The sequence below is a fragment of the Mustela nivalis genome (assembly GCF_964662115.1).
Source record: "Mustela nivalis genome assembly, chromosome: 15".
In the NCBI taxonomy this organism is placed as follows: Eukaryota; Metazoa; Chordata; class Mammalia; order Carnivora; family Mustelidae; genus Mustela; species Mustela nivalis.
The window spans coordinates 44,133,592-44,159,552 of record NC_139034.1 but is presented as its reverse complement, the minus strand read 5'-3'; the positions used below and the strand labels follow the sequence as shown (position 1 = coordinate 44,159,552).

At 38.7% G+C, this 25,961-nt stretch overlaps 1 protein-coding gene across 1 annotated transcript in view; it reads left to right on the top strand.

The window, feature by feature from the left end:
- DIAPH3 (diaphanous related formin 3) overlaps window positions 1-25,961 on the top strand; it is a 497,180-nt gene that overhangs the window by 22,618 nt on the left and 448,601 nt on the right. Inside the window, exons 2-3 of the mRNA XM_082700281.1 lie at window positions 5,898-5,930; window positions 25,606-25,773. Coding sequence (XP_082556407.1) covers window positions 5,898-5,930; window positions 25,606-25,773 — 201 coding nt within the window. The remainder of the gene's footprint in view (window positions 1-5,897; window positions 5,931-25,605; window positions 25,774-25,961) is intronic.

Sequence of the window (25,961 nt, the reverse complement as noted above, 5' to 3'; positions counted from 1 at the left end):
AGAGGTAGTGGTTTTCTAGCAGTTCTGTTGCTGCCTTTTGATCCTTCTGAAAATGTTGAGTTTTCTTAGAAATTAATTTTTTCCCTTGTATGAATGCTTAACTGATGTCTCTTCCTGAAAGCTAGTGTATCTCGAGGACTCTCCTTTCCCAAAGGAGGAATTATGGAGAAGAGAGGTTAGGTTCTCTGGCGGGTGAGAGTAGCGAAGACTGGGGTAATGGCCAGGTGTTTATTTTTCTGAGGTAGGCACGGTTTGGTTTTGAATAAATGAACAGATCAAAAGAAGCTGGAGAGATTTTACTCATTCTCACCTGTCCCTAACATGTCTCACTTTCTCTACCGGGGACTAAAAATATGACCGCATGAAAAGCCAGTCAAAAGCTTTTCTTTATGTTATCAAAGAGCCAGCTTTACTCTTCTCCTCAGTGCTATGAAAGCTTCAGTATTATTTTTGGACGTTTCTGAGCTGTTCAATATGGAGTCCTTGAATACTTTCACATCTAGGTATGGTCTGTCGTTGCCTGGGAAATGAACCTTAGACTCTGTAGGTGTGGTTAGTGTCTTGATTAGTCCTATACCTTTATAGTCCTGCGGTCTTCACAATTGGCATTGACATTAAACAGGTGTGTGGGCCAGAAATGTTAGGATAAAGCACGAGTTAGCATTTGGTGGAAAGGAATAATCTGGAATTGGAAACAAGTGTGAGCAGTGCATTAACATAGCCTCACCCACACCTTTTAAAAGAAGTTTGATCCATTTTTCCTTTTGGATGTAAATTTCTTGTGTCAGTAACCCATTAGGCACTTACTTTGACAGGCAAATAGTGTTATGTCCTGGTTTGATCTAATGAGCAAGCCTTGATCCTTTAGTACTAAACACATGCTTACAGGGTAGAATTATTGTACCTTTAGGGATAAACTAAGCATTTGAATAAATGACGCAATAATTCACCCTACCCCCTAGAGAGTGTTGAATTCTCTTAAAACAGTACTAATTGGTGCCTCTCACTACATGGCAGTAAGACCTATTCCAGTTGTACCAGCTCAGTGTTTCTCACTTTGAAAAACGTCTTCTACTTTCTACCTGTACCCTTCATTTAGCTTGTTTCGGGGACATTGGTTCTTAAGAGAGCCACTTGACGAGAGTTTCGAATGTGTGCTCAAGGGATATTTTGTGGCTGCTGGCAGTGGAGTGCAGAGTGGTGTTTCTCACTGGGTCCTGGGCTGGTGGCTGCATTGCCACCTGGAGCCTGTGGATGCCTAAACCCCACTTTAGACCTACTGAGTCAGAATGTTGAGTAGCCGAGACCTTGTTCTCTTCTTTCACAGAGAAAATCTTGGTGTGTTCTAGTGCACACTAGCAAGGTGTAAACCAGGTGGCCGAGAGGGTCTCATTGATGAAATTGGGTTTGAGTCAGGCGCCTTCAGAGGTTTTAATCTTACAAGTTTTCCTCGTTAGTGATTCGTCATAATGACTTAGTTAAAGGATATAAATTGATGAAATTAAATTGCAACAGCTAAAAATTATTTTAAAAATAGTACCATGTATTTGACTTTGTCAGTGATCAGAGCTTATTAGCTTGACATTTGGTAGTGGGTGCCATGTAACTAATGACATGAGTGGACAGATCCTTTGCTTCCTGCTGGTTGCAGTGTGCTATCCAATGAAAGAAAATAGAAAATTTGCTAAAAGTCTTGGCTACAGCTTGGATTCTTCTTCTTCTTTGTTGTCGTTGTCGTCGTCTTCTTTTTTTTCAGTGTATGTGGACCTTGGGTTTTTATGTTGCTTAGTATTCTGTAGTTTAACTGGTCTTGTTTATTTCCTTGTAAACTAAGTTGGCTGGGGAGGGACCCCTTGCTATTTACAGCATTTCATACAGTGCTCTGCAAGCTCTAGATCTATTTTTTGACAGCATATATGGTCTTCAGTAAAGATTTTGATGCCTTGCTTAAATGTGAATGTAGAGACCTATGTTCTGTATTTCTACCTTTTTTATTTCTTCAAAAGAACATAGGATCCAAAGAAAAAAAAAAACCCCAAAAAACCCAAAACAAAACAAAAAACCTATAAAGACTTTTTCTCCTTTAGTTCCAGAGTGATCCTCTTGACCATTCATCCTAGGAATTGTCATTACAGAAGACATTCCTCCCTATCTATATGAGGTGTTCCTTACTTTTTCAGGAGAAAGTAGAATTAGTAAACTGAGCAACGTAGGAACACAGGAAGAAAGGTGAACTTTTTGGTTTGGGAAAGGACCCCTGACATACTTTAATACGACACCTGAACCATTTACCAACGGTTCTGCATACAGAACTGTTTTTGAAATTATTGCCCATTTGATTTATCCCATTGCCATAACACATAAATAACACCTATACAATCATAGACCAGGTAATGTAACTCAAGATCACAAAATCACATTTAGGTATGAATGTTTTAGTAGGTCTAAAACCGTATGCTTTCGATTTCTGTGTATGTGTGTGGAGGAATAGAAAAGTTGCTATTAGGTTATTTTTAAAGTGGTCACATCTGCTTCCATTGAATGTTTCCATTCCCTTCTTGGTATGGGTATCAGCAAATGCTACTTGTGAGCTGCATTGATGGGTGCAGTTCCTACTTCCCCCAAGCAGAAGTCAGAGTAAAAAGCATTGCTGGTAGCTATCAAACAAACAACTGCATTTTTTTAAGTGTCTTGGCTAACCAGACATAAACAGTACCTTCTAGTAGCAGTAAAAAGTCAGTAACTTTTTATAATAAAGTTCTTGCTTTTTTAAATTAAGAATGTCACCCCTGTAGTTTTAGATCTACTACAAAAAAGGCCGAAACCCCACAGAATTACCTGAGGGTTTTATGTCTATCCTTTCCTTTCTCCTGCCCGTTGGACTTTTTAAGAGTCTGTGATCTAAACATCGACATAATGTCCACTTCATAGAAAACTTGAATTAACTTTGCAAATATCTTACAAAAGGGTACCGCTTGATAAAACTGTACATTTTAAAAACAAGCCATGTCTATTTTTCCTTTGGGTCGTGTTTGAAGTCGACTGGGATTGGACATTTCAGTTTTTAGGGAAAATTACTCATGCGTAGATCTATTTAAATTTTTGAATGCTGATGGGTTTTGTAGTAGTCTCTTTCAGATTGCATGCATATAAACAAATAGCTATGCAATTTCTCTTTTTTTGAAAGCTAAATTTTGAAATGACACTTATTCTGGTTTTCTTGTTTTGGAATAGGAACCAAAGTTTTTGTATTGGTTTTCCAAATCTTTACTCTGTTAGTCACTACCTGCGGTCTTGTTGAGTGTCCTTGAGTTTGCCATCACTTCCTGCCCTGCTGACTTCTCTGGGTCTTGGTATGGATGGTGGAGAGAATTGATAGGCAGGTGCTTTCCAGAGAAGGAATAAGGAACTTGACCTTGGCTTCTTGTTTTTTCTCTCAGACTGTTGTTAGACTTCCTGAACTTGGATCCCTTTGAGTTTTCTTACCCCCGCAATATAATTCTGTCACAATTCATCACATGTTCTTTTTTGTAGAAGACTGTTTGTAATATAGCTAGTAACTGGGCATGCCTATGTGCTTGCATAGTTTTTAAAAAACTAAAGCATTGAACAAATGGAGTCCTTTTAAAAGCTAGATTCTTTAAGTTTTTATTTGAGAGAGAGAGAGCGTGAGCACATGAGCAGGGAGTCCAATGGGGCTCCGTCCAGGACCCTGGAATCATGACCTCAGCTGAAGGCATTCGCTTAACCAACTGAGCCACCCAGGTGCCACTAAAGCTAGATTCTCAGTGAGATGGTTTCACCATCTAAAGAAGTTTTGACCAAAAAATTGATCTTACGCATCTTTCTTCTACATAAGGGTGACTGTTCTATTCTGAGTTGTGAGTTTAACTCTAACTGAAAGGGCTATGTAGCTTTAGACCTTCGGAGTTATAAAAAAATGTTGTTTCTGGGTATTTACATGTTCTGTGTTTTGCATCCTGTAACCTCCACTACCCACTTTTCCTGTTTGGTATTGTACTTTCTGCATCTTTTCTGCAGTCTTTAGATCGTGAATCTTCCTTGGGCTCTACTCTAGTTTTTAAAAATTGTTTCTTTCCATTCCCTCGATGTTGCTTTTATGACATTTTCCTCAGGCAACTCAAACAGGTATTTGGGACTCTTTTGCTGAGGAAGGTGTTTTCTTTTTACCATGGTGTACTTCTCTAAACAGGATTCCAGCGGGATCCTTTTTCTGTGGCCTGACTTTTTAAGCATTAGGTCACCTAGAATGCCATTGTCTTGGTAATTGGCTGTAGTCCTCTCCTCTTGTGAGAGGAATGCAGAACGACCCCTTTCAGGTGCCTTGCCCCCTTGGGATTGGGGTGGTATCTCTGGTGGAAGAATAGAGATGTGTTAACCAGGGGCAGTGGGCTGGAAATCTCTGTTGGCGGGAAACTGGTGCATACAGCAGGCAGTTGGAGGGAGGGACTCCCCACACAGTCTTTCTACTGCTCCTTTTCCTGTGAACTTGAGAGCCATGTAGACTGGTGTCTAATTGTAATAATGGCCTCTGGGAGGAGACTGTGACCCTAAGTACCTCGAAATCTTAATAGTTCTTCCTAGGGGTATACCCACTCTTAAGGACTTCTGTGCTTGTTATTTTCAAGGACTGAAGGTAATATTGAAGACCACTTCTAGCCCAGAATTAGAAACCAGTTAATTCAGTACTCTCCTTTCTTCCCAATTGAACAGAGCATTTAGGTTAGAACCTAGTGGTGGGGCTATTAAGTGTGGTGGGTTAGTTACTCAGCTTTGGTTATACACAAAGCTTATTCTGGGCCCTTCCAGTTACTGTATTCCTTGCCCTAGAGGAAGGAATGTCTTGGTCAAAGAGCAAGAGAATCTGGGATAGTGATTTGTTCTGTACAATTTTTAAATCTGTATCATCCCTCAGGTAGATTGATGAGCATAAAGATGTATTCTGGTGTACAAATATGAATAACAAATTTCATCCCATCCATGTTGAATTCAGTGCCACGCAGGCTGTTAGATGATGAATGCTAACACATGTTCTTTTATACTTCTAAAATCAGATCTATTTAGGAATGCACTTGACCCTTTCTCCGCCCTTTTAAATGGTCTAATGCTACTGAATAAGACAAGGAAGCATTGGAAATTGATTCTGGCTCCTTGAATACAAAATCTTGCCTGACTCTGGAATTTATAAAACTTAGATTTCTGGTTGTCTTTTTTTCCCCCTAAATACTTTTTCTTTTGAACACCACTTTGTAAGAAACTAATTTATTCACTTTGTAAAGTGGCCTTATGTTTGTCTAGCAGGGAAATCAGCAAAAGGGTTCTCAAAGAAGCTAGCAATGAAATTGAAAAGTGTCTACTGTCACCACTGGTGATAAATCAAACTGATGTTAAAGATGCAAATAGTCATTCCAGTACTCTCTTCGTTACTAGAATTGTTTAAGTTAATTAAGCCAGCAAAGTACTTCATTATCTTCTATGCTGCATGCTAATGGTAGATTTAAAGTTTCACTGTCTTGTAGTTCAGATTTTTTTTCATGTTTTAAATCTCCCTATCCATTGTGTTCAAAGTCCATTTACTTAATGGTAACAAATATTGTTAATCAGGACTATCTATTTGTTGTAGCACAGGTTTCTAGTTTATCAGGTTTGCAAGTCCAAGAAATCTTGAGAAACGTTTGAAATTACACTATTCAGGGTTCCTTTTGTCCATCTTCTTGAGAAGGTGATTAAAGCAATATATAATTCATTTTTATTAGACTGTCAGGAATTTAATTACATTCAACTTAGCATTGTAGAATTTTTAAATGTATTCTATTAGCTAAAATAAAAAAAAGCTGTTATAAATTACTGATATGATTGGTTTCTTTTATTTGCAGCATTTAAATATTAAGACACTGACGGATGATATGGTAAGGTTATGCTCAACATTTCTTCCGTTGTGAATCTTAACTAACCATGTAATGTGGATGCCGTGCTATGCTAACACCTTTGAAACTGCTTGTTTTGGAAATATGCTGTTTTTTATAATGCCAAAGTAAGAGGCAGAACAGATTAAAAAAAAATACATGACATTTTTTGCTTTTAAATAGTAAAAGGAACTAGTTGATATGTTAATTTAAAAAATTTGTTTAATTACAAATTGTTAGTCAACTTTGAATCATTCAAATCAGCTCTCATTCTTTGGGGATGAATTGCGCACTTCAGAAAGAGGTAAAAAAAAAATAGCTAAAGATATTTAGCGTTTTGAAATATGTAGTTGCTAATTAAAGTAAACCAGACTAAAATCTCATGCACGTATTTAAAAAAATATTGTTCAAAAACGAGAGAACCTTCCTATTTGTTCTGCCTATTGCTGCTTATCAGTAATGAACACTTTATAGCACTGTTATGGATTTCTTGTATATTCGAGTACATGTTTTTGAGAAATAGATTTTTGAATATAACTTGTGGCTAATGATAAGGGATAATAAGAACAGCAACAAGGTCCACCCAAATAATAATATTTTAAAAAGTCAGTATGGTGGGACAAAGCACAGTGCCTTGTTGACCTGGTTTTGAATTTGAATTCACCTTTACTATGAAACAGGGTGCCTAGAACATAGTAAGCCCTCAAAAAAGTGTTTGGCACCCTTGTTATCCAAAGGACTCTGTTGGGTACTTGGATAAAGTGGATATGTGGAGTTGAATGAGATCTAGATCTTGACATGCAAGATGGAAGACATTCAATTAGAATATTCTGTTTTATTTCTCTGAGTAAGATCTAAGCAAAGAAGGTTGATGCAAGCTTTTCTGGATAATGTTTTTCATATAACAGCATTTAGAAAGTTGTAGTGATATGGAATGCTTACAGAGAGGATATGTAATTTCTTACCTCGCAAGGTAGATGTTGTCCTCATCTTGGCCCTCAGTTACACGGAGGGTCAGCTAGGTTAAGTAAGCAGTTTGCCCAAGTATGCGCAGCTGGCCAGGGGTGCAGCTATGGCTTGAATCTTGTTCCACAAAGCTCCGAAACCATATGCTTGGGCAAACTGTAATGAACACTTTATAGCACTGTTATGGATTTCTTGTATATTCGAGTACATGTTTTTGAGAAAAACATGCTGACTTAGCCTTCATATAGCTGCTTATGACTGATAATAAAACCACCTGCAATTTTTGGTATGATAGAATATATAATATACAATGATAGAATTGTAAGAGCCTTCTTAAAATAGTTCATCTAGCATATAGTTCACCCATGTAAAGTGTACAACTGAATGGTTTTTGGTTGTATTCAGAGTTGTACAGGCATTGCCACAATCAAATTTTAGAGCATTTCCATCACCCAAAGAGAAGCTTCCTACTTATAAGCAGTCACTCATCCCCAACTCCGCCAGCCCGAGGGAATGTCCAGGCTACATAAGCTAGAGACTGCCACTTCTGGACATTTCCCATGAATGGAGTCATGATACATGAAAGCATTCAGTCACAAAAGACCGCTTTGCATAATGTTTTCAAGGGTTATCCATGTTGTAGCTTGTATTGCCACTTTGTTCCTTTCTCTTGCCGAATGCAATTCTAGGACTTGTGAGATTTGATCATATTTTATGGGCACTAAGCATTTTTTCCCTCTCTTCATTTAGCTGCTGCTCTTACCCTTGTTAGGACTGACCTTGCACATTGCCAACCCGCAGCCTCTACTCTAAGTTCTAGAAACAATCCTGTTTCTTTTCTACAGTGGCCTCAGCAGGTCATTCTGGAACCCGCCATGCTCTGATCGTACGTTAATAAATGGGCTCCTCCTCAGGGAAGACTGTAGTTTTCCTCTCTCCCTTTTGCCTCCGTCCCTGCTCTCCCCTCATCCTTGTAATCGGGCTTGGGAAGGTCAGAACTTTTGGGAAGTTACCATAGTGTCTTGTGTGGTATTTCTATCAAAGCAGTATATCACTCTATGATCTTCTCATCAGTTTAAACATCTTCAAGGAAGAAGCAGTATTTTAATTGTAGGTATGCTCTCTGGTACATGGTAAGCATTTTCATTGGTTTTTCATTGAACGAATAAAAGAATGAATCCCTGTTTTTGATTACTTGCCTGGTATTGTGGTTTCCTTGGACATGGGGATAACTTGGTCCTGGTTGGGCTTTCCAGAAATGGACCCTTGCCTTTGCACAGGAAAAAAAAGCTTTAAAAACAAAACAAAAACAAAAAGTAGCTTTGGTAAGAGCTTGCTGTCAGAATTTTGACCACCTGCCTGGATGCCTAATGGTTGCCTTGTCCCTGCTTTTATCTTCAGTGTGCCCACAAATGTTTCTTCTAGATTCCTCCTTAACCTTTTCCCCCTTGACCTGCTGACTGGTCTCCCCAGCTCCCACTACTCACTTCTGCTCTTGTACTTTAGCCTGGCTCTTGAATATGCTGGGGCTCAAGTCCAGGGAAGGATCAAGCAGGCAGCTGGATGCTTTGCTGTAGAGCATAGAGAAGAAGCCTGGCTCTGCTGAATAAGAAGCTCTGAAAAGCAAACCTTACTCATTGATTGATGCACTGTGGAAAGGGCATTGGATGAGGAATCCGGAAACTCTTGTGGAAAGAACAAACTTCACCTCTTAGCTCTTTGACCTTGGCAAATCAATTAACTTGAATGTTCACTTATTTGTAAAGCAGGACTAATTATACCTTCTCTACTTTCCTCATAGAGTTCCGAGTTTTGCTTAAGCTGAAGTGCGTTGCATGGCTGCATTCATTTCTGTCCCTTTTACACCCCTTTAGAAAATATTTTCCAATGTATAGACAGTGGGATTATGTGATACATCTGTAGTTGAACCTCAAACACTGTGTCACAGTGCACAACTTGGAGGAAAGGAGGTAAGGGTAGCTGGATATCTAAGAGCCTCCGTAAAGTGTTTCTGGGGAGTTAGAGCTTAGGGAAGCATTTGCTGTGGAAGCTGTAGTGTGTGCTGCCAGTGTTTTCTAATTAAAGTGGCCACCCCTCATACATGTTGCATGTGTATTCTTAATTTAGAACTTTTTAAGAAAGATTTTATTTGACAGAGAGGGAGAGGGCATAAACAGGGGGAGAGGCGAGCAGAGGGAGAAGGAGAATTAGATTCCTCGCTGAGCGAGGAGCCTGATGCCGTACTGGATCCCAGGACCCTGAGATCATGACCTGAGCTGAAGGCAGATGCTTAACTGAGCCACCTAGGTGCCCCAATTTAGAACTCTTTAATGTGAGAATAGCGTGTTTTGGGCAGAACATGAGAGAAGGTGCATAAGAATGGTGTCACCTATAGTCACATGTTTGAATGAGTATTTTAGAAGCATTAAGTTGAAACATTCTGGGAAGCATTAATGTTAAAAATTCATCTCCTTTTAATCTGTTGTGATGAAGGCCTACAAAAATATTTCACGTTTCAAGTTATTTCTTGAGTTACAGTCAGGATTTCATAGAACACTGTCCGTTTGCGCAAAGTCCTGCTCTGGTGTGGAGATCCCTGGGCAGAGTTTATATACTTGAAACCGTGTTGTTTCTACAAATACTTGAGCATTCACGATGTATAAAGAGCAATGCAAGGTGAAAAGGTCGTTTAGTTTACAACCATCCATTGTCTACATCTGGGTTGAAAAGAGCTCTTTCCATGGAGAGACAAAAGGATTGAGACAAGGGCAGTGAAGGGAGCCCAGTTAGGAAAGGTAAACAAAAAGAAACTGAACGTGGATGACACGATGCTGAATTCTCCATCAGTGTGTCCGCGGAGTGTTTTTGTGGTCTAGAAGTTGTTTTAACTTGGTTACTGTCCCTCACAACCATTTGTTTAAAGTGTGGGGCTCCTGCTGATTGTCTTGTCTTTTATCCCTCCCGCAGCCCGTATTACTATCATAATCTCTGGTGTGGCCTGCAGTAATGATTTACAAACTTTCTTGGCCGGGACCTGCAGTAAGAAGTACCGCCCCGCACACATACACATAAATTCTCATCTCAACTGAAACAATTTTATAAACAATTATTTAATGTTTCTGAGCATTGCGAACTCTGATCTTTTCCACTCCTTTCTATTGTATTTTTACTCCTCTCCATTCCATTAAAAAAAAAAAAAAAAGGTTTGGGTGCAGATCAGATCCACTGCATTGATTTCTTGTCCCACACATGGCTCACAACCATAGCTTGAAAATGGACATTGGCTTAGACAGCAACCAGAAGAGGTTCTCCGGTCTCTCCAAGTGTCTGCTCTTCACTTCATGACTTGTGGTTGAAAGTGGAAGTCTGGGTTCAGGTGCTAGTTCTGCCACTTGCTAGCAGTGTGAATGCGGAGGACTCATTAAGCTGTGGAGCCTTGGTATCCCTGGTGATAGAGCTTTTTAAGGGAGAAACACTGCCAACATACTTGGTGAACTATGTATTCACTGTACTAGTGGTATAGGTAGGAATATGCTTTTATTTTTTAAAGAAAGAGGAAGGATTTATTTAGAACACAATGCACCAATTTTATGGCTGTAACCTGATGAATTTTGACAAATATATGCAATCATGTATACACGATGGTTATGATAGAAAAGTTTTCCATCACCCTCAAAAGATTCCCTTTGTGCTCTTTATGGTCAGTCCTTCCTGCCCTCCCCCAAACCCACTGCCCATTTTGGTTCTTGGGAATCATGAATCAGCTTACTGCACTACACAATTCAGTTTCTAGGATTTCATATAAATGGAGTGTCTGGCTTCTTTTACTTAGTGTAACGCTTTTGAGACCCCTCTTGTGCTTTGGTGTATCAGAAATTTGTTCTTTTTATTACTGAATAGTATTCCATTGTTTGGTCATGCTACAGTTTCTATATTCAGTAGTTTGGGTCTCTAGTTTTTGGGGACTGAATAAAGCTGTGAACATTTGGATATAGTTCTTGTGGGCCAGTTTTCATTTTGGAAGGGGAATCAGGTGGTAACTGATGAAGTTCTAGAACCTAGGTGAGGTTTGGTGGGCTGAGGTCCGGAGCCGATGACCAAGAAAGAATTCTTGAGACATCTTTGGTGCAAAATGGTGGTTTATTAAAGCACGGGGACAGGACCCGTGGGCAGGAAGAGCTGCTGCCCCGGGTTGTGAGGGATGGCAGGTTATGTACCCTGCTGTTGGGGGAAGGTGAGGGGAAGGGAGGTTTCAGTGGAGTTTTCATATGCTAAAGAGGGTCTACAAGGTGCCAGGATGTTCCAGGCCTGCCGGAGGCCTTGCCCTTGCTGCTGGATCAATGTTGTCTTTAGACCAGCCATTAACATTAAGATCTTTGGGAGACTTTTTGGTGGGGTGTCACAATCCTGCTATCAATCGTCTTTGTCAGTGAGATTTAGAACATTTGTAAGCCAAGGGAGACTCCGGTCTAGCAGGATTGTGAGCTCTGCAAGTTAACTATTTGCTTATTGTTCATGGCAGTCAGGGCTGCCTGAGGGATGCTACACATATGGAGGGGAGCGGGTGAAGGGGGGGGTGCAAGGCAAGGCGCCAGCTTTTGCTTTGTCCTCAGCCAGCCTCCTGCTCCCTCATCAGTAACTATGACTAACTTTATAAGAAACAGACAAATTGTTTCCCCTAATGACTAATGATGTTGAGCATCTTTAACTGTGCTTATTTGCTATTCCTATCTTGTAATGTCTATCACAAGATACAGGGCCATTCAAATCATTCTTGAGTGGGCTTTGGCATTTCAAGGAATTTTTTCATAACTGTATTTTGAATTAGGTCTTTGTGATATTTCCTTATCCTTTTATATATAGGATCTTTATTCTTATATATAGGATCTTTCCCCCCCTTTCTAATTCTGATTAGTAACTTGTCTTCTGTCCCCCGCCCCCGCTTTCCCCCCCACCCTGCTGTTTAACAGTCTGGGTAGAGATTTGTCAATTTTATTGATCTCAGAAAAACAGTTTTAGGTTTCATTAATTTCTGGATGATAACTTTGCCTTTATCTTTCCTTTTGCCTTTATCTTTTTATGGTTTCTTAAAGTAGAAACTTACATAATTGATTTGAGGCTTTTGCTTCCTAATATAAAAAAATTATACTATAAATTTTCCTCTGAGAGCTACTTTAGCTGTATCATTTTCTGAATATTCAAAATATCTTCTGATTTCCTGTTGATTTCTTTTTTTAACCCATTGGTTATTTAGATTTGTGTTTAACTTTTAAATATTTGGCTTTTCCTGATCATTCTGTTACTGACTTAAAACTTAATTCTCTGTGGCCAGGGACCATAGTTTGTGTGACTTCAATCATTTTCATTTTTGAGTCCTCTCCTTCCAGAATGTGGTCTGTTTTTGTGAATGTTATGTGTGCATTCTACTTGTTTTAGAATTAGTCTATAAGTCCTATTGGTTGACAGTGTTGTTCATATATTCTGGATTTTTCTGTTCACTTGTTCTAATAATTGAGAGAGAAGAGGGAAGTTTCCAACTATGATTTTGGATTTTTATTTCTCTTTTCAGTTCTATAAGTTTTGCTCCATATATTTTAAAGCTCTGCAATTAAGTGCATATACACTTGGGATTGCAGTAAATCTTTCATCATTATGAAATGACTACTTTTATCCCCAGTAATATTCATTAAATTATAGTCTTTGGAAATTTACTAGATTTATTGGCTATACTTGATATAGTTATTCCCTTCCTCTTTGGACAAATATTTCTTGTTTTTAGGGACAGAAACTTTATTGATTTTTGTATCCCTATGACCTTTTTCTATTTTGTGTGGTTTTCACCTGCCTGTCTTAAACTATTATTTATCAGGTTTCTTTCTTTCAGCCACTGCTCTCCTCTGTGTATAGTACTGGACTGGGGTGGATCCCCTTAGTCCATGTCGTTGTCTATGACCTTTAAGTTGAGACCTATTACTGCACTGGCCTACCGAATACCTTTGTATGGATGTCTCATCTGTACTTGAAACTCTACATGCCCCACATGAAACCTTTGACTTTGTTTCCTCTTAAGCTTGTTTCTGTTTCTATATTCTCATAGAAGGTAGCTTCTTGATGATGATTTCTTGAATCTATTTCCTTTTCTCTATTCCTTCTATCATAAGGCTCCCTATCTCTTGTCAGGATTTTCAAGAAACTCTGTTGCTTCCTAAAGAGTCAGCTTCCTGCACACCAGGCTGACCCATCTAAATTATATATCTGACCATATTTTACCTCATTTGAAACTGCTTAGGTGCTCCTGTTATTTATAAGTCAAGCCTGAACTCTTTAATATGACCTATAAGACCTTTATGGTAGGATCCTGCCTCTCTAATTTGATAGGCATTTCTTAGTCAACATAAAGACCCTCTAATTGTTAGCTTTATGCTAAGTAGTGCTCCAAATATTAGCTTTATAAATACTTAATGCCCCCTTAGAAGCTTGTGAAAATTACTATTCCCATTTTGAAAAATGGCAAAACTGAGCAAGAGATATTTAATAACTTGTTCAATGTCATTGGGGCGGTGAGAAAAGACTATGACAGACTGATTCTAGAGAACATGGTCTTTACCAAAAGAGTTATATTGCTTTTTAAATACTATTCCTTTCTTCACTGAGAGTGCCAGTATAAAATCTCAAAGTATATTTTCTTGTTTTCTGGTTTTCCCCCTTGAAGCCATTTGTATGAGACTTCTGACCTTTAAATTGATAAGGAAAAATTGTATCCTAGTCATTGATCTTAATTCTGAGAATTACAATTATAAAAATATTCCAAGAAGTTTTCTATAATTAGAAATGAATTATTTTTAGTATTTCCAGTAAACAAAACTGAGAGACCTTTATGTGTGTGAATGAGAGATGTCAACGAGTAAAGGATATGAATCTTTTTTTTTCTTTTTTTTCTAATTGTAAAAGACATGGGAAAACTCTGTATGGGAAACCAATTCACGGATCTAGTAATGGCCTTCGAGCCATTGGTCTTCAAAGCCATTGAAGGTAACACCTGGGTGTGGGTTCTGATGAGTGTTTTGAGAGGCTTTAATTGTTCTCTGTGGGCCTTGTGACTAACTCAATATAACAGCTACCAGATGACTCCAGCATGTTCCTAAGTGTGTTAACGTGAGAGTGATCTGCTCAAAGAAAAGTTGCCCAGATGAATATGTTTAACAGGACTGTGTTTGGCCTACCTGCAGGCTATTCTTGGATCTACCTAGATGTGACCTCCCTTGTGGAATAAAAGCTAAATTAATTGGACATTGTACTTATGAAAGAAAATAATCATTTTATCTGATTATGTACCTCACTTGCAACTCACTTAACAGAACATAAATCATCAACTTTTAAAAAAAGAGCTTAACTTAAAAGAATTAATTAAATTTTCTTTATTGGCCTAATGGGACATAAAACTTTCTATACTATAATTTAAGTTCATTTTGAATTTTTATGAACTTCTATTTTCCTTGGTAAGTTTAAAAACCATGAATAATAATGCAGAGAGTATGGTATTTTCCAGTTTTTCTTTGAAATGATATATTCAAAAGAAACTTTTCTTTGTAAAGTAAATAAACCAGCATGGCCTGGGACAATTGAATGTATGTGGTAAAATACATCAAATAAATTCTATAAGCTTAAATTATTCACTAAGTCAGGTGAGCCTTTCTGAGCCCATTAATATGAGTTAATTAGAGCTTCCTGTACTTAGGTTTTCAGTAGTAACACTTAAGTACTATCTTAGAATCTTTAAATATTTATGGGATAGTTTAGAGAGCTCCTACTCAAATCAGTAGAAACTTGGGAATAAGATCAAGAGCTCTCAGAGTTGAATATACTAAGATGTAGTGGGTGTGCAGACTTGTTTATTCATCCTTTTCTCCCTTCATTCATTAAGCATTTGAGTGGTTAGTACTGTTATAGGAATACAAAGATAAATATGACTGTCTCTGCCTCTGGGAACAGTGGGAAAGGAGATGTGTATACAGTTTACAGTTGTATAGGTGTACAATAATACTGTCCCAGGCCCATCGTACTGTATTTAGTGTTCATTGGAAGTGTAAGGTCAGCTTTGATGTTGGGAGAAGACTTGGTAGAGATGGTGACTTTTCCACTATTTCTGAAGCACAAGTTGGAATCTAAGCTGGCAGAAGTTGTAGTAATTTTTTACTCTGATAATTTTACTTCCTGGATACTAACTGAATGGATTCCTAATGGAAATGTTGGGTTGGCAAATAGCAATTGTTGATGTTTTTGGGAAATTTTGTTTATCAGTATTACTCATCTATGTCTTCTAAAAAGTGTAATATTTATCTATAGAGCTAATTTATATTTCCTTTTATGTATATAGTTTTTGCATGTAGGAAATTAGAATTGTACTTAAAGATGTGAGTAGGTATAACTTAGGGATTGTTTGAATATTCTTTTTAAGTGACTGTTTTTTCCTTTGAGTGGATATTTTTCTTCTCATGTGGTATTGCATTACAGAAGTCAAGGTTGTGTTCAGTCTAGGGGACTAATACTCAAAGGATCAGTGTCAGGAAGAAGTCTAGGTTATTTTCAATATATAAAACCATAACACTTGGAGTTCTTCCTGATATTGTTGGGAAGGAATTGGCAAAGCAAGAAGCAATGGCTTGTATCCCAGACATGGAAGATAGAAAGCTATTTATTATTCACTTAACAAAAACGAATAGAACACCCACTGTATGCTTGGATGATGTGGAATTCTAGAAGTAGGTCCAGTAGTGAATAAAATAATAATTCTGTTCTTAAACCCTGGTTGAGTAAACATATGACAGAGGTAGTTTCAGAATAGTGTTGTTACTAGGTAATGGCAGGCACCAGACTTGTGGGCATTTTGCTCAGTCTTGAGTCGGGAAGACTCCTACCTAAGATGTAGTTAACTGAGAGCTGAAGATGGAGTTGGAATGAGCCAGATTAAGGGGATGGGATAGGAGTTGTGGTTGTAGATAGATAGGTTTTAGGCACAGGGAACAACATGCACTTTTAAGAGACTCTGGCTTTTTCATTACATCTGGGTCCTACAACGTAAGAGGGCTGCAGTGGTGAAGAGATTGTCTGAAGTGAAAGTGCAGTTTAGATCAAGCTGGACCTTCTTGAGCCGTGTAAAATTGGAATGTCCTTCTCTGAATAATGGGGATGCAAAAGTTGAAAGGTTTTAAGCATAGGAGTGAGGGGCAGGTTTGGATTTGCATTTCAGTAAGATCAAAATGATGTCAATATAGAGAGTAGCTCGGAGTGTTTGGGTGTAGAGGGACAGAGCGGACTTAGAGGTAAGTGAGGAGGCCGTGGCTGTTGTCCAGGTGCCCAGAAGCAGGACAGTAGCAGTAGGGACAGAGAGAAGATGATTTAAGAAGAGTCGATCTATATGGTTTCATGATTTATTTCCTTATTGGTTTTCATTATTACTACAATTCAGATGATTTTCTGTTGATCTAAGTCAAAATCAGAAGTCCTAGCCCATCCATATTAGCACCCAGATGCCTCTCTGACCATCCAGGTCCATTTATTCTTTTTCTCTGATATCCTCTCCCAACTCCTCTGTTCTTCTCAAGCCCTCCTACTTTACCCGTTGGCAGTCAAAGCCTGTCTTTGAATGTTTGTTTTTCCTTCTTGCTCTAATTGAAACCTAGATGTTCTTTGAAGACTTTTCATTCCTGTTAGCTTCTTCCTTCAAAAGCTTCTAGCTCTTTTTGAGCATTTCTGGTGCAGTTCTCCTGGTTGGTCTCAACTTGAGGTCTTGTAGTTTCTGCCACCAATGCATGAAAGGCATTAGAACTTGAGTTGTTTACTTTTCCACCTTGATTTCTGTTATTCTGTACCTACCAGGGGTCTTAAACCGTAGGCCATGGACACCAGGGGTCTGTAATAAAATGCATGGTGTCCTTGAACTGGAAGAGAAAAAAAAATTAATTTCTTATCTTCATTAATCTTTAAGTAAAACTTAGGTTTTTTTTTTTTTTAAGTTATGAATGTAGGTGAAAACAAATTCCAAACACATACAGAAGGATTTGACCTGTGAATTTATTATACCACAGAAAACAGATACGTTCAAAGCACATTAGTGATTAAAGATACTTCAAAAGGTGGTTTGTGTTCAACACTATGTTGAAATTAGATTTCCTGTTACCCATGTTCTATGATGAGTTCATGAAGACCTATTTCTATAAAATTTTAAAATATTTTAATAATACTGTTTTTGTTATTATACCTATTTTAGTCATTTAAAAGTATCCTGTGAGGAGCTCTGTATTAGTCTTCTGTTGTTATATAATTATCCTAAAGCTGAGTGGGTTAAAACAAAAATAAATATATAGCATTTCAGTTTCTTGGGTCTAAAATTTGGAAGGAGCTTAGTGGGATAGTGGTGGTTTGAGGTCTTCCATGAGATTATAAGCACAGCACTGGTTCAGGCTGCAGTCATGCTAAGTCTTGCTGGGGCTGGAGAATCCATTTATGGGGTGTTCACTTCTGACTGGGAAGTTGGTGCTGGTAGTTGTTGGGGGCCTCCGTTTTCTCCTGTGTGGGCATCTTCACTGGCAGCTCTGCAACAGTTGGCTGTAGAAGGCATATTGTAATTTATTTTATTTTAAAGATTTTATTTATTTATTTGACAGAGACACAGTGGGAGAGGGAACACAAGCAAGGAGAGTGGGAGAGGGAGAAGCAGGCTTCCACTGAGCAGGGAGCCCGATATAGGACTTGATCCCAGGACTCTGGGATCATGCCCGAGCCAAAGGCAGATGCTTAATGACTGAGCCACCCAGGTGTCCCTGCAATTCATTTTCAAGGAATTTTAATAACCTAGTGAGTATGCTTCTTATTGAATAAGATAACCTCTGAAATTTAAATGTAAATTACTGTAAGTAGGTACATTTTGGTGGGGGGGGGGTGTGATGGTAAACTTTCTTGTCAAAGCCTCTGGCTAAGGAACGTCTTAGAATTTCACTAAAACCTAAATTTAAGGGCAGGGAGGGCCATTTCTCACACTGAGGGCTATTAAAGTTAGAGTGTTATAGTGGGTGGCTTGGTGGGAATTGTTCCTGAGTGCTCGGATGTGGCCTCAGACTGGAATGGTTAGTTCTTCACACCTGCAAGGATGAATGGCCAATTTCCCCTTAACAGAGTTCTGTCTTAGTCCAGATCTTAGTTCTGGATCTATCTTAGTTCTATCTTAGTGCTGATGGCACCAGCCCTTCAGTTAAGACCATGGAACAGGCAAGCATGTCTTTGGACTGTCAACGTGTACCATCTTCCATAATTCTCCCATCAGCCTCACAGGGTTCCCTGATGTATCCTCTTTTCAAGCCTATTTTGAGGTTCCCTCACACCAGAATTAATCACTTATTCCTTTCCATTGCTAGTTTATTTGGCTTATGATTTTTTTTCTTGGGGTCATCTATATATTTTATCTTTATTTATAGTAGCTTCTCCTGTTTTTTTCTTCAGTTGGTAAGCCTCTTCATGGATGGTACTGTATCTTATATATTTTATCCAGTAATTGCTCATTCACTTACACCATGTGCTAATTGATTGCTAACTATCTGCTAGGTTCTGCTAGGTTCTATCTGCTAGTCACATACAGCAGTGACTATAATAGTTTCCTGTTGCTGTGTTAACAGTTACCCAAAATTTTAGTGACTTAAAACAGCAATCGTTTAGTTTCTTGCACTTTTTCTGGGGGCAGGAATTTGGTAGTTGCCTTAGTATGTGGTTTTGGCTTTGAGTCCCATGAGACTGTAATGAAGATGTTGGTTCGAGCTATATAACTCTTACTCTCTGAGGACCTAGTAGTCCTCTGTTGCTATATAATAAGTCATCTGAAGGCTCAGCTGGGCTTCTAAGATGGCACACTCGCATGGCTGTTGGCAAGAGGCTTCTCGGCCTCTTTAGTTTCTTTAGCTCATTTCTTTGCCATGTGGACCTCCACCAGGTCTTGAGTGCCTTCCTGGTGTGGTCTTTTATGATCTGGTCTTAGAAACCATACTCCATAATTTCCACAGTATCCTACTGTTTATACAAGTCAGAATTATTTGGGACTATCTTAGAGACTGGCTACCATAGTGACTATGACAGTTGACGGTTTGTCTAGCATGCCCCTTATATTTTAGTGGGGAAGAGACCATCAACTTTCTCAAAATAAATCAAGGAATTGCATGTTTTCACAAGTCTTGTGAAAGGACACGAAAAGGGAATAAACTGTGTGCGCGGTGATGATGCGGAGTACGGAATCCATTTGATAGAGTGGTCTCCGAAGGCATTTCAGGCCTTAACCCAAAGCAGAAAGGTGAGAAGGAGCTTCATTTCCTATTAACAACTCGCAGGGGATAGGTATTATCATGAAAGATTTAAATAGCTTCCTTAGCTTTGACACAACAAGCAGGTGGCTGGGCAGGATCCAGAATTCAGACTCAGGAGCCCATTTTTTAATCAGCAAGTTGCTTGTATAGTAATAAAGTTAATTAAAAAGCCAAGCGATTTTAGCTGTTAGGTTTTTTTTTTTTCCTTCTCCTTCCTCAACTTTCTTTTTTTTTTAAGATTTATTTATTTTAGAGAGAGAGCACAAGCGGGGGGGGGGGGCAGAGGGAAGGAGGGAGGAGGGGAAGAGGGGGAGAGAGAGAGAGAGAGAAGCAGACTCCTCCGTGAGCACAGAGCCCAGACCTGGATGTGGAAGTCCATCCCACCAACCCCCCTCCCCAGAGATCGGGACGTGAGTCGGACACTCAATTGACTGATCTACCCAGGTGTCCCCATCTTCTTAAATATAGTTAGTACAAGATTGCGTGAAAATTGGTAGATAATTTTAAGTAATTTTTTTCTAGATTTCAGGTATGCATTCACATGGAATTAACTTATAATTACAATGAACTTTTATTTGCTTCATTCTCTTGGATTGCATGAAAATAGGTACTTCCTTTAGAGGTTCTAAGGAAGTAGATTTAGGATACTTTTTCAGGCTTTTCAAATTTAAAATGGCTAATAATTACAGTATCTTCCTTTTGTTTTAAATTAAAAAAAATCAATGCTGATAGTATTTAAAACACTGTAAAAGAACTTTGTCACTATTATAGTGTTATACTATAGCTTAAAATCCAGATAGTTTTTTAAAGCCTGTTTTTGGTTTAATTAATTTTATTTAAACTGTAATTACTGATTATCAGTGTGAGATAATACTCAGTAGGGTGCTCATTTAACTTCCCGTGAAGATAAGTGATATTAATTTATAAAACTCTGTACACCCCAGACACAGCTGAAGCCATATTAATTAAGAGTGGTGTACCACCTCCAAACAGTACTAAAATAGAATTCTCTCGGTCTTCTGTGTGTTTAACCAGTTCTTCAGCAAAGGCAAGTCGTTGATATAGTTTACCTCCTTGGGTTGGGTTTCTAGCTCAACTTTAAGAGAATTCATGTAAAATGAAAAGTAGCTATGCAAGTGCACAGATTGCGAAACCTCCCAGTGAAATTGCTGAATACAAAATAACCAACTTCTAGTCAGCATAACAGGGATTCCTATTGTGTATTTATGGACAAAGTCATTTAAAACTTTTGCTTTTGGGTTCCATTGTGCCTTTAAGCAAATTGAGTAATTCTGTGAAAGAAAAATTAGGAATGTTTCTCACACCCACCCTCATTTCTGTGTGGAGTCACAGCATCCTTCCTTGAAACAAAAACAAACCCTCCCCCCCCACCCCACAACTTTAGAACGTTTAAAATGATTTGATAGGTAAAGTTCATTTTGTACCTAGCTTTGTCAGTAGTGCCCAGATGATGGGAATATACCCACAGGGTTCCATAAGAGCATCACATACCTGGGGATGCTTTTACTTTAAGCCCGAGGTACTCAACAAATTCAATTTACTGTTCCAGCATAGAAGGATTGTATGTATTTTTCTCCTACTCCTATGGCTTTTTGTGCTAATTTTTCCTACCTTGCCTTTAGCTATCCTAGTGGTAATGTGTGAAATTGTTTTCCACTTGAATAAAATCCAACCTTCCCCCAGAGTTTAGGTGCTAAGCCTATGGGGGCGGTGTGCTCATTCTATTTTATTGTTGTTGTTGTACAACTTATGATGCTGTTTATTGAAACAAATGCAGCTCTACTTCTAAAAACATAATGGAATTTTTTTTCATTTATGGGGTTGTATAAGTTAAATACTATGAAATTGTTATGTATAAAAGTGTTTTGGAGCTCATCCTTTATTATTTAGCCAGGCAGTTTCCTTATTTTAAAAATTAAATGCAGGGCGCCAGGTACCCAGGATCGAGTCTCGTATTGGCCTCCTTGCCCAGTGAGGAGCTTGCTTCTCCCTCTGCCTGCCGCTCCTCCTGCTTGTGTTCTCTCTCTAAAATCTTAAAAAAAAAAAAAAAAAAAAAAATTAGCAAATGCATTCATCCTGATGCTGTCTTTCAAGCTCTTAACACAGTGTATGAAATACAGAAGGGACTTAGTGACTGAGAGAATCTTATAAAGTTTTGGTTCGTGGTGAAATTAGAATTTTTTTGGTAACTATCACTGATGGAGCCATTGGGTTATATATTTACAAATTAACTTGTGAATTGCTTACGCTTACTATTCCCATTCATTGACGTGTTTACATTTATAATATTGATGCTGCATTAATGCTGTTTTGCTTAATTTCACTTCATTATGAGTTTAACATATTCAGCTACTTTGTGTGTGGTGTGTGGAGTCGGCATGTATTTAACACTCAAGAATTGATCTCTGTGGAGAAGTTACAGCAATGAAGTAGTGATTCAGAGGACAGGGGGAGGAACCAATCCCAATTCTTAAATTTTTGGTCTAATTTTTTAAAACCAGTATCAAGAATTGGGGTACCAAGGCACATAGAGTCACTCACTTTGGGACCTCTAATCACATGGAGACAATTGTGTATTTCTCGGTTATTTCCAAAGTAAAGGAGTATTTATGTGGACAAGTTGGGTGCCCTTTTCTCTGTTGCTGTAACTCATTGTCCATACCTCTTGCTAAATTTTTTTAATATCCATATAGAATTGCTTCTTTATATGCTTGTCGCTGCCACTGGATTGTTACTCAGCTTGAGTTGAATATAGCTTTTCGTTTTTGTTTTTTTTTTTAATTATAGACATCCGATGGAGTAACATTTCTGTTCTTTGTTTTATATATCTGGGATTCTATCTGGTGTCATTTCTTTTTTCATCCTGAAAAACTTCTTTTGACCTGTTTTGGAGTATAGGTCTGATGGAGACCGATTCTCTCAAGTTTTAGCTGTCTGAAAGTGTTACATTCTGCTTCTATTTTCGAAAGGTATTTTTACCGGTTATAGAATCCCATGATGACTGTTGTTTTCTTCCCAGGACTTTTAAAGATGCCCTTCCATTGTCTTTTGTTGTAGTTTCTGGTGAGAAATGAGTTATTTGTGTCATTTTTATCTTGTATATAATGTATCTTCATATGTCTGGCTGTGCTTTTATGGTTTGCCCTTTACTTGGGATTTTCAGCAGCTTCACTGGGGGTAGCTAGGTGTGGGCTTGTTTGTCTGGGTATTCTTCCTCCGTGGCTGTGCTTCTGGTAGTCATGAACCGATTTTTAGAAAATCAATTATTTCAGTCATTATCTCCTGAAATAGATCTCCAATATCCTTTTCTTTTTCTTGTCCTCAGTTACGCTTTTATATTACAGTGCTTCACACCGTACCACAGCCCTGGGGTTCTCTGTTCTTTCATTTTTCCTTCCCTTCTGTGTTTTGAGTTTGCATGCTTTATGTTGGTCTGGGTTTAGGTTCACTGGTTCATTTCTCAGCAGTGTTCTGGTTATCCTGAAGTTCATCTAATGAATTTTTTGTTGATACATCTTTAATTTCTAACATGTTCTTAAGATTTTATTTATTTATTTGTCAGAGAGAGAGAGAGAGAGAGCGCGAACGTGCGCGCATGCACCAGCAGGCAGAGGTGGAAAGAGAAGCGGGCTCCCTGTCGAGCAAGGAGCCCAATGTGGAACTTGATCCCAAGACGCTGGGATCATGACCTGAGCCAAAGGCATCGGCTTAACCAATTGAGCCACCGGGTGTCCCTTTAACATGCTCTTAAAAATGATTTCCATGACTTTATAAATTGCCCATCTCCTACACTGTGTCCGCTTTTCATTATGTCCTTCAGAATTTTTAAAAGATTCATTTATTTATTTGACAGAACCAGAGAGAGAGAGTGAGAGAGGGAGACAGCAGGAGCGGGAATACAAGTAGGGGGAGTGGAAGAGGGAGCAGCAGTCTTTCCCCCGAGCAAGGAGCCCCATACTGCCTTTGATCCCAGGACTCTAGGATCATGACCTGAGCCCAAGGCAGACACTTAATGACTGAGCCTCCTAGGTGCCCCCTGTAGCATTTTTATAAATATCTTTTGAGATAGTGTGACCCGTGAGTCCATCATCCAGGCCATCTCTAGATCTGCTTCTCTTTGACTCCAGGTGACGCTTTCTTGGTCCTTAGCGAATTCATCAGTAGTTGATTATATGGTGGACATACATTTTATTTGAATACTGTGGACATAATCCTTCTAAGAAAGGGAGTGCCTTTCTTTAGGCTGCTAAAATGGGGGACTGAGTCCATGGGGTGTCTCGTTGAGCTGGGCTTGGCAAAGCTGCCTTAATTTGAGTGGTCTCCCCTGGGCCTTCAAGGTTGTTCAGAACGAATGAGGCTGTGGCACTCTGCTTTTAGCTTGATGACTGAACTATTCATTTTCAAGATTGGGATAACTCTTTCTGCTTTACAGTTCAGATGCCCTTTTCAGGGTTAATATAAAGTTCTTCTTGTTTTCAGCTTCTTCAGGAGATACCTTGCTAACTTGGTGTCTGCTCCTGGCCTTCAGGTGGTAGCTGTCATTTACTCGCTGAACATCCAGAATATGTTTTGGGGGCTTCTCTCCCATCTTTTGCTTAGTTCAGAGTGTTTGGGAGGATAGTCTCTTTACCTAGGGAGAGGCCTCCTAGGACACTTCATGTCTGGGGATATCTTGCCCTCCCTCCAGCTTTTGGCAGACTAACTCCTGCAGTTGGTGAAGGCCTGAGGGAAAGCCTTGGTAGGTGGGTGTAGACTTGCTCCAGGACTGGGGCCCCATGGAATTCCAGTTTCTCATGCCAGAACCCATGCTGTCAATAGTTCATTAAAAATTTGGCTTTTTTTTTTTTTTTTTTTTTTTTTAATCCTTGTTTAATTCTTAGTCTAACTGTCAGGGATCAAAGCAGCTTGTCACTTCCTAGTAGTCCTTCCAGGTTTCCTTATGTCCTCAGCCGCCTGATGGGTTGAAAGCAACACTAACTGTAACTTGGGAGGTTTTCTGGCTTGTTTTTGTTACGAGGATGAGAACAGTGGTGGCATTTTGTGACTACTTTCTAAATCCTGCTGGAAGCTGTCATTTTCTTCGGACTTTCATGATTAGGTCCTGTTAGATGGACCATGTGTGAATGTAGTACATAGCATTTTTTTCTAGGCTTTGTATTCACAGTGAATTTGAAGATCTGTTTTGAAAGCTAAATATCTTTGCATCTTACTTAAAGAAATCCTATTTCTTTTGTGAACTAATACTGCCACTTTTTGTCCTTTTAAATTCAGTATTTTGTATCACATTTCTCTACTCGGCTATACTAACGCTATCCAATAGAATTTTCTGTTGGAAATGCTCTTTATGTGCTTTGACCAGTATGAGGGCCACCAGCCTCATGTGGCTCTTGAGGGCTTGACATGTGGCTGATGCAACAAAGAAACTGAACTTATAATTTACATTTAAACAACCATACATGGCTAGTGGCTACCATGAAGAGTGCAAGTCAATAGCTTATATGCATTATGGCAAAAACAGTGTAAGATATAGTTACACTGAACAATTCACGGAACCATTGTGGTTTCTGAACACACTTCTGTTAACTACTTTAAGACCTTCTTTGCCTTTTTTGGTACCGCTTGAAACTTTGAGTCTGGGTTTTATGTGAGGAACAGAATTTGTGAAATCAAGCAATTTCCAAAGAATAAATAATTAGCTCTATAAAGTAATATCTATATACTTGCAAATATCAGTGAACTATTTGATTTAATATAATAAATCTCATTGCAGCAAAATCCCCAGCTTTATTTCCTGAGGCTTTAGCCATCCTACTCTATAGCTGCTCGTGAAATTCAAACACAGGCCAGCCTGAATGAAGAGAAATGTGTTATTTATCAGACCAACAAGCTCTAGAGATATAAGCAGAATTCAACTCTTAGTGCATACTATGAAATGTGATCGAGGAATTCTGTGAAAAGGGCCCTGGGCAAGGGAGCTGGGAGCTAGGACACTGAATATTGGTTTGATTGCCCACCCCCAAATTAGCCCAGTTACCTTTGTAAAACTGCTTAGTTTGCTAATCTGTAAAGCAAATGTCACCTGCCGTTAGAATCTTAATTCTGTAATTTAAGATTAGAAGGAATCTTTGGAGGTTACCTGATCTCTTTTCTGTTTTTAGACAAGATGGTTATGGAACACTTTTGTGTTTTAAAAAATCTTAAAGATTCTAGTGCTGAATGCCTTCTCATGAATCATAGTGATATGAAATCATGGGATCAACCCTTTGGTGGGGGGTTATTTTGGCAACTAGATACACGTTGTTGGAGGAAATATTAATGCATGTGCTCCTTTGCCTTTGTAGCTGGACAAATTTGCCAGCATAAGAATTCCAGGGAGCAAGAAGGAGAGACCTCCACTTTCCAACCTGAAGACTGCGTTTTCAAGCAATGATTGCTCTTCTGAGGTGATGGAAAATATTCCAAAGCCACTGTCACAGAATGAAGTCTTAGAACTTTTTGAAAAGATGATGGTAAGAATTTATTTTTTCCATAAAATGATTGATGAAAAAACCTTACCTTGTTAATGGACCAATGAACATTTAAGGCTTGTGTTCCATATATGATTTCTAATGTCCTTGAAGATAGCAATTTAGGCATACAGAGCTTTAGGATTACCCCCCCACCCCCCCCAAAAAAAGAGAGGAAGATTGGCACACTA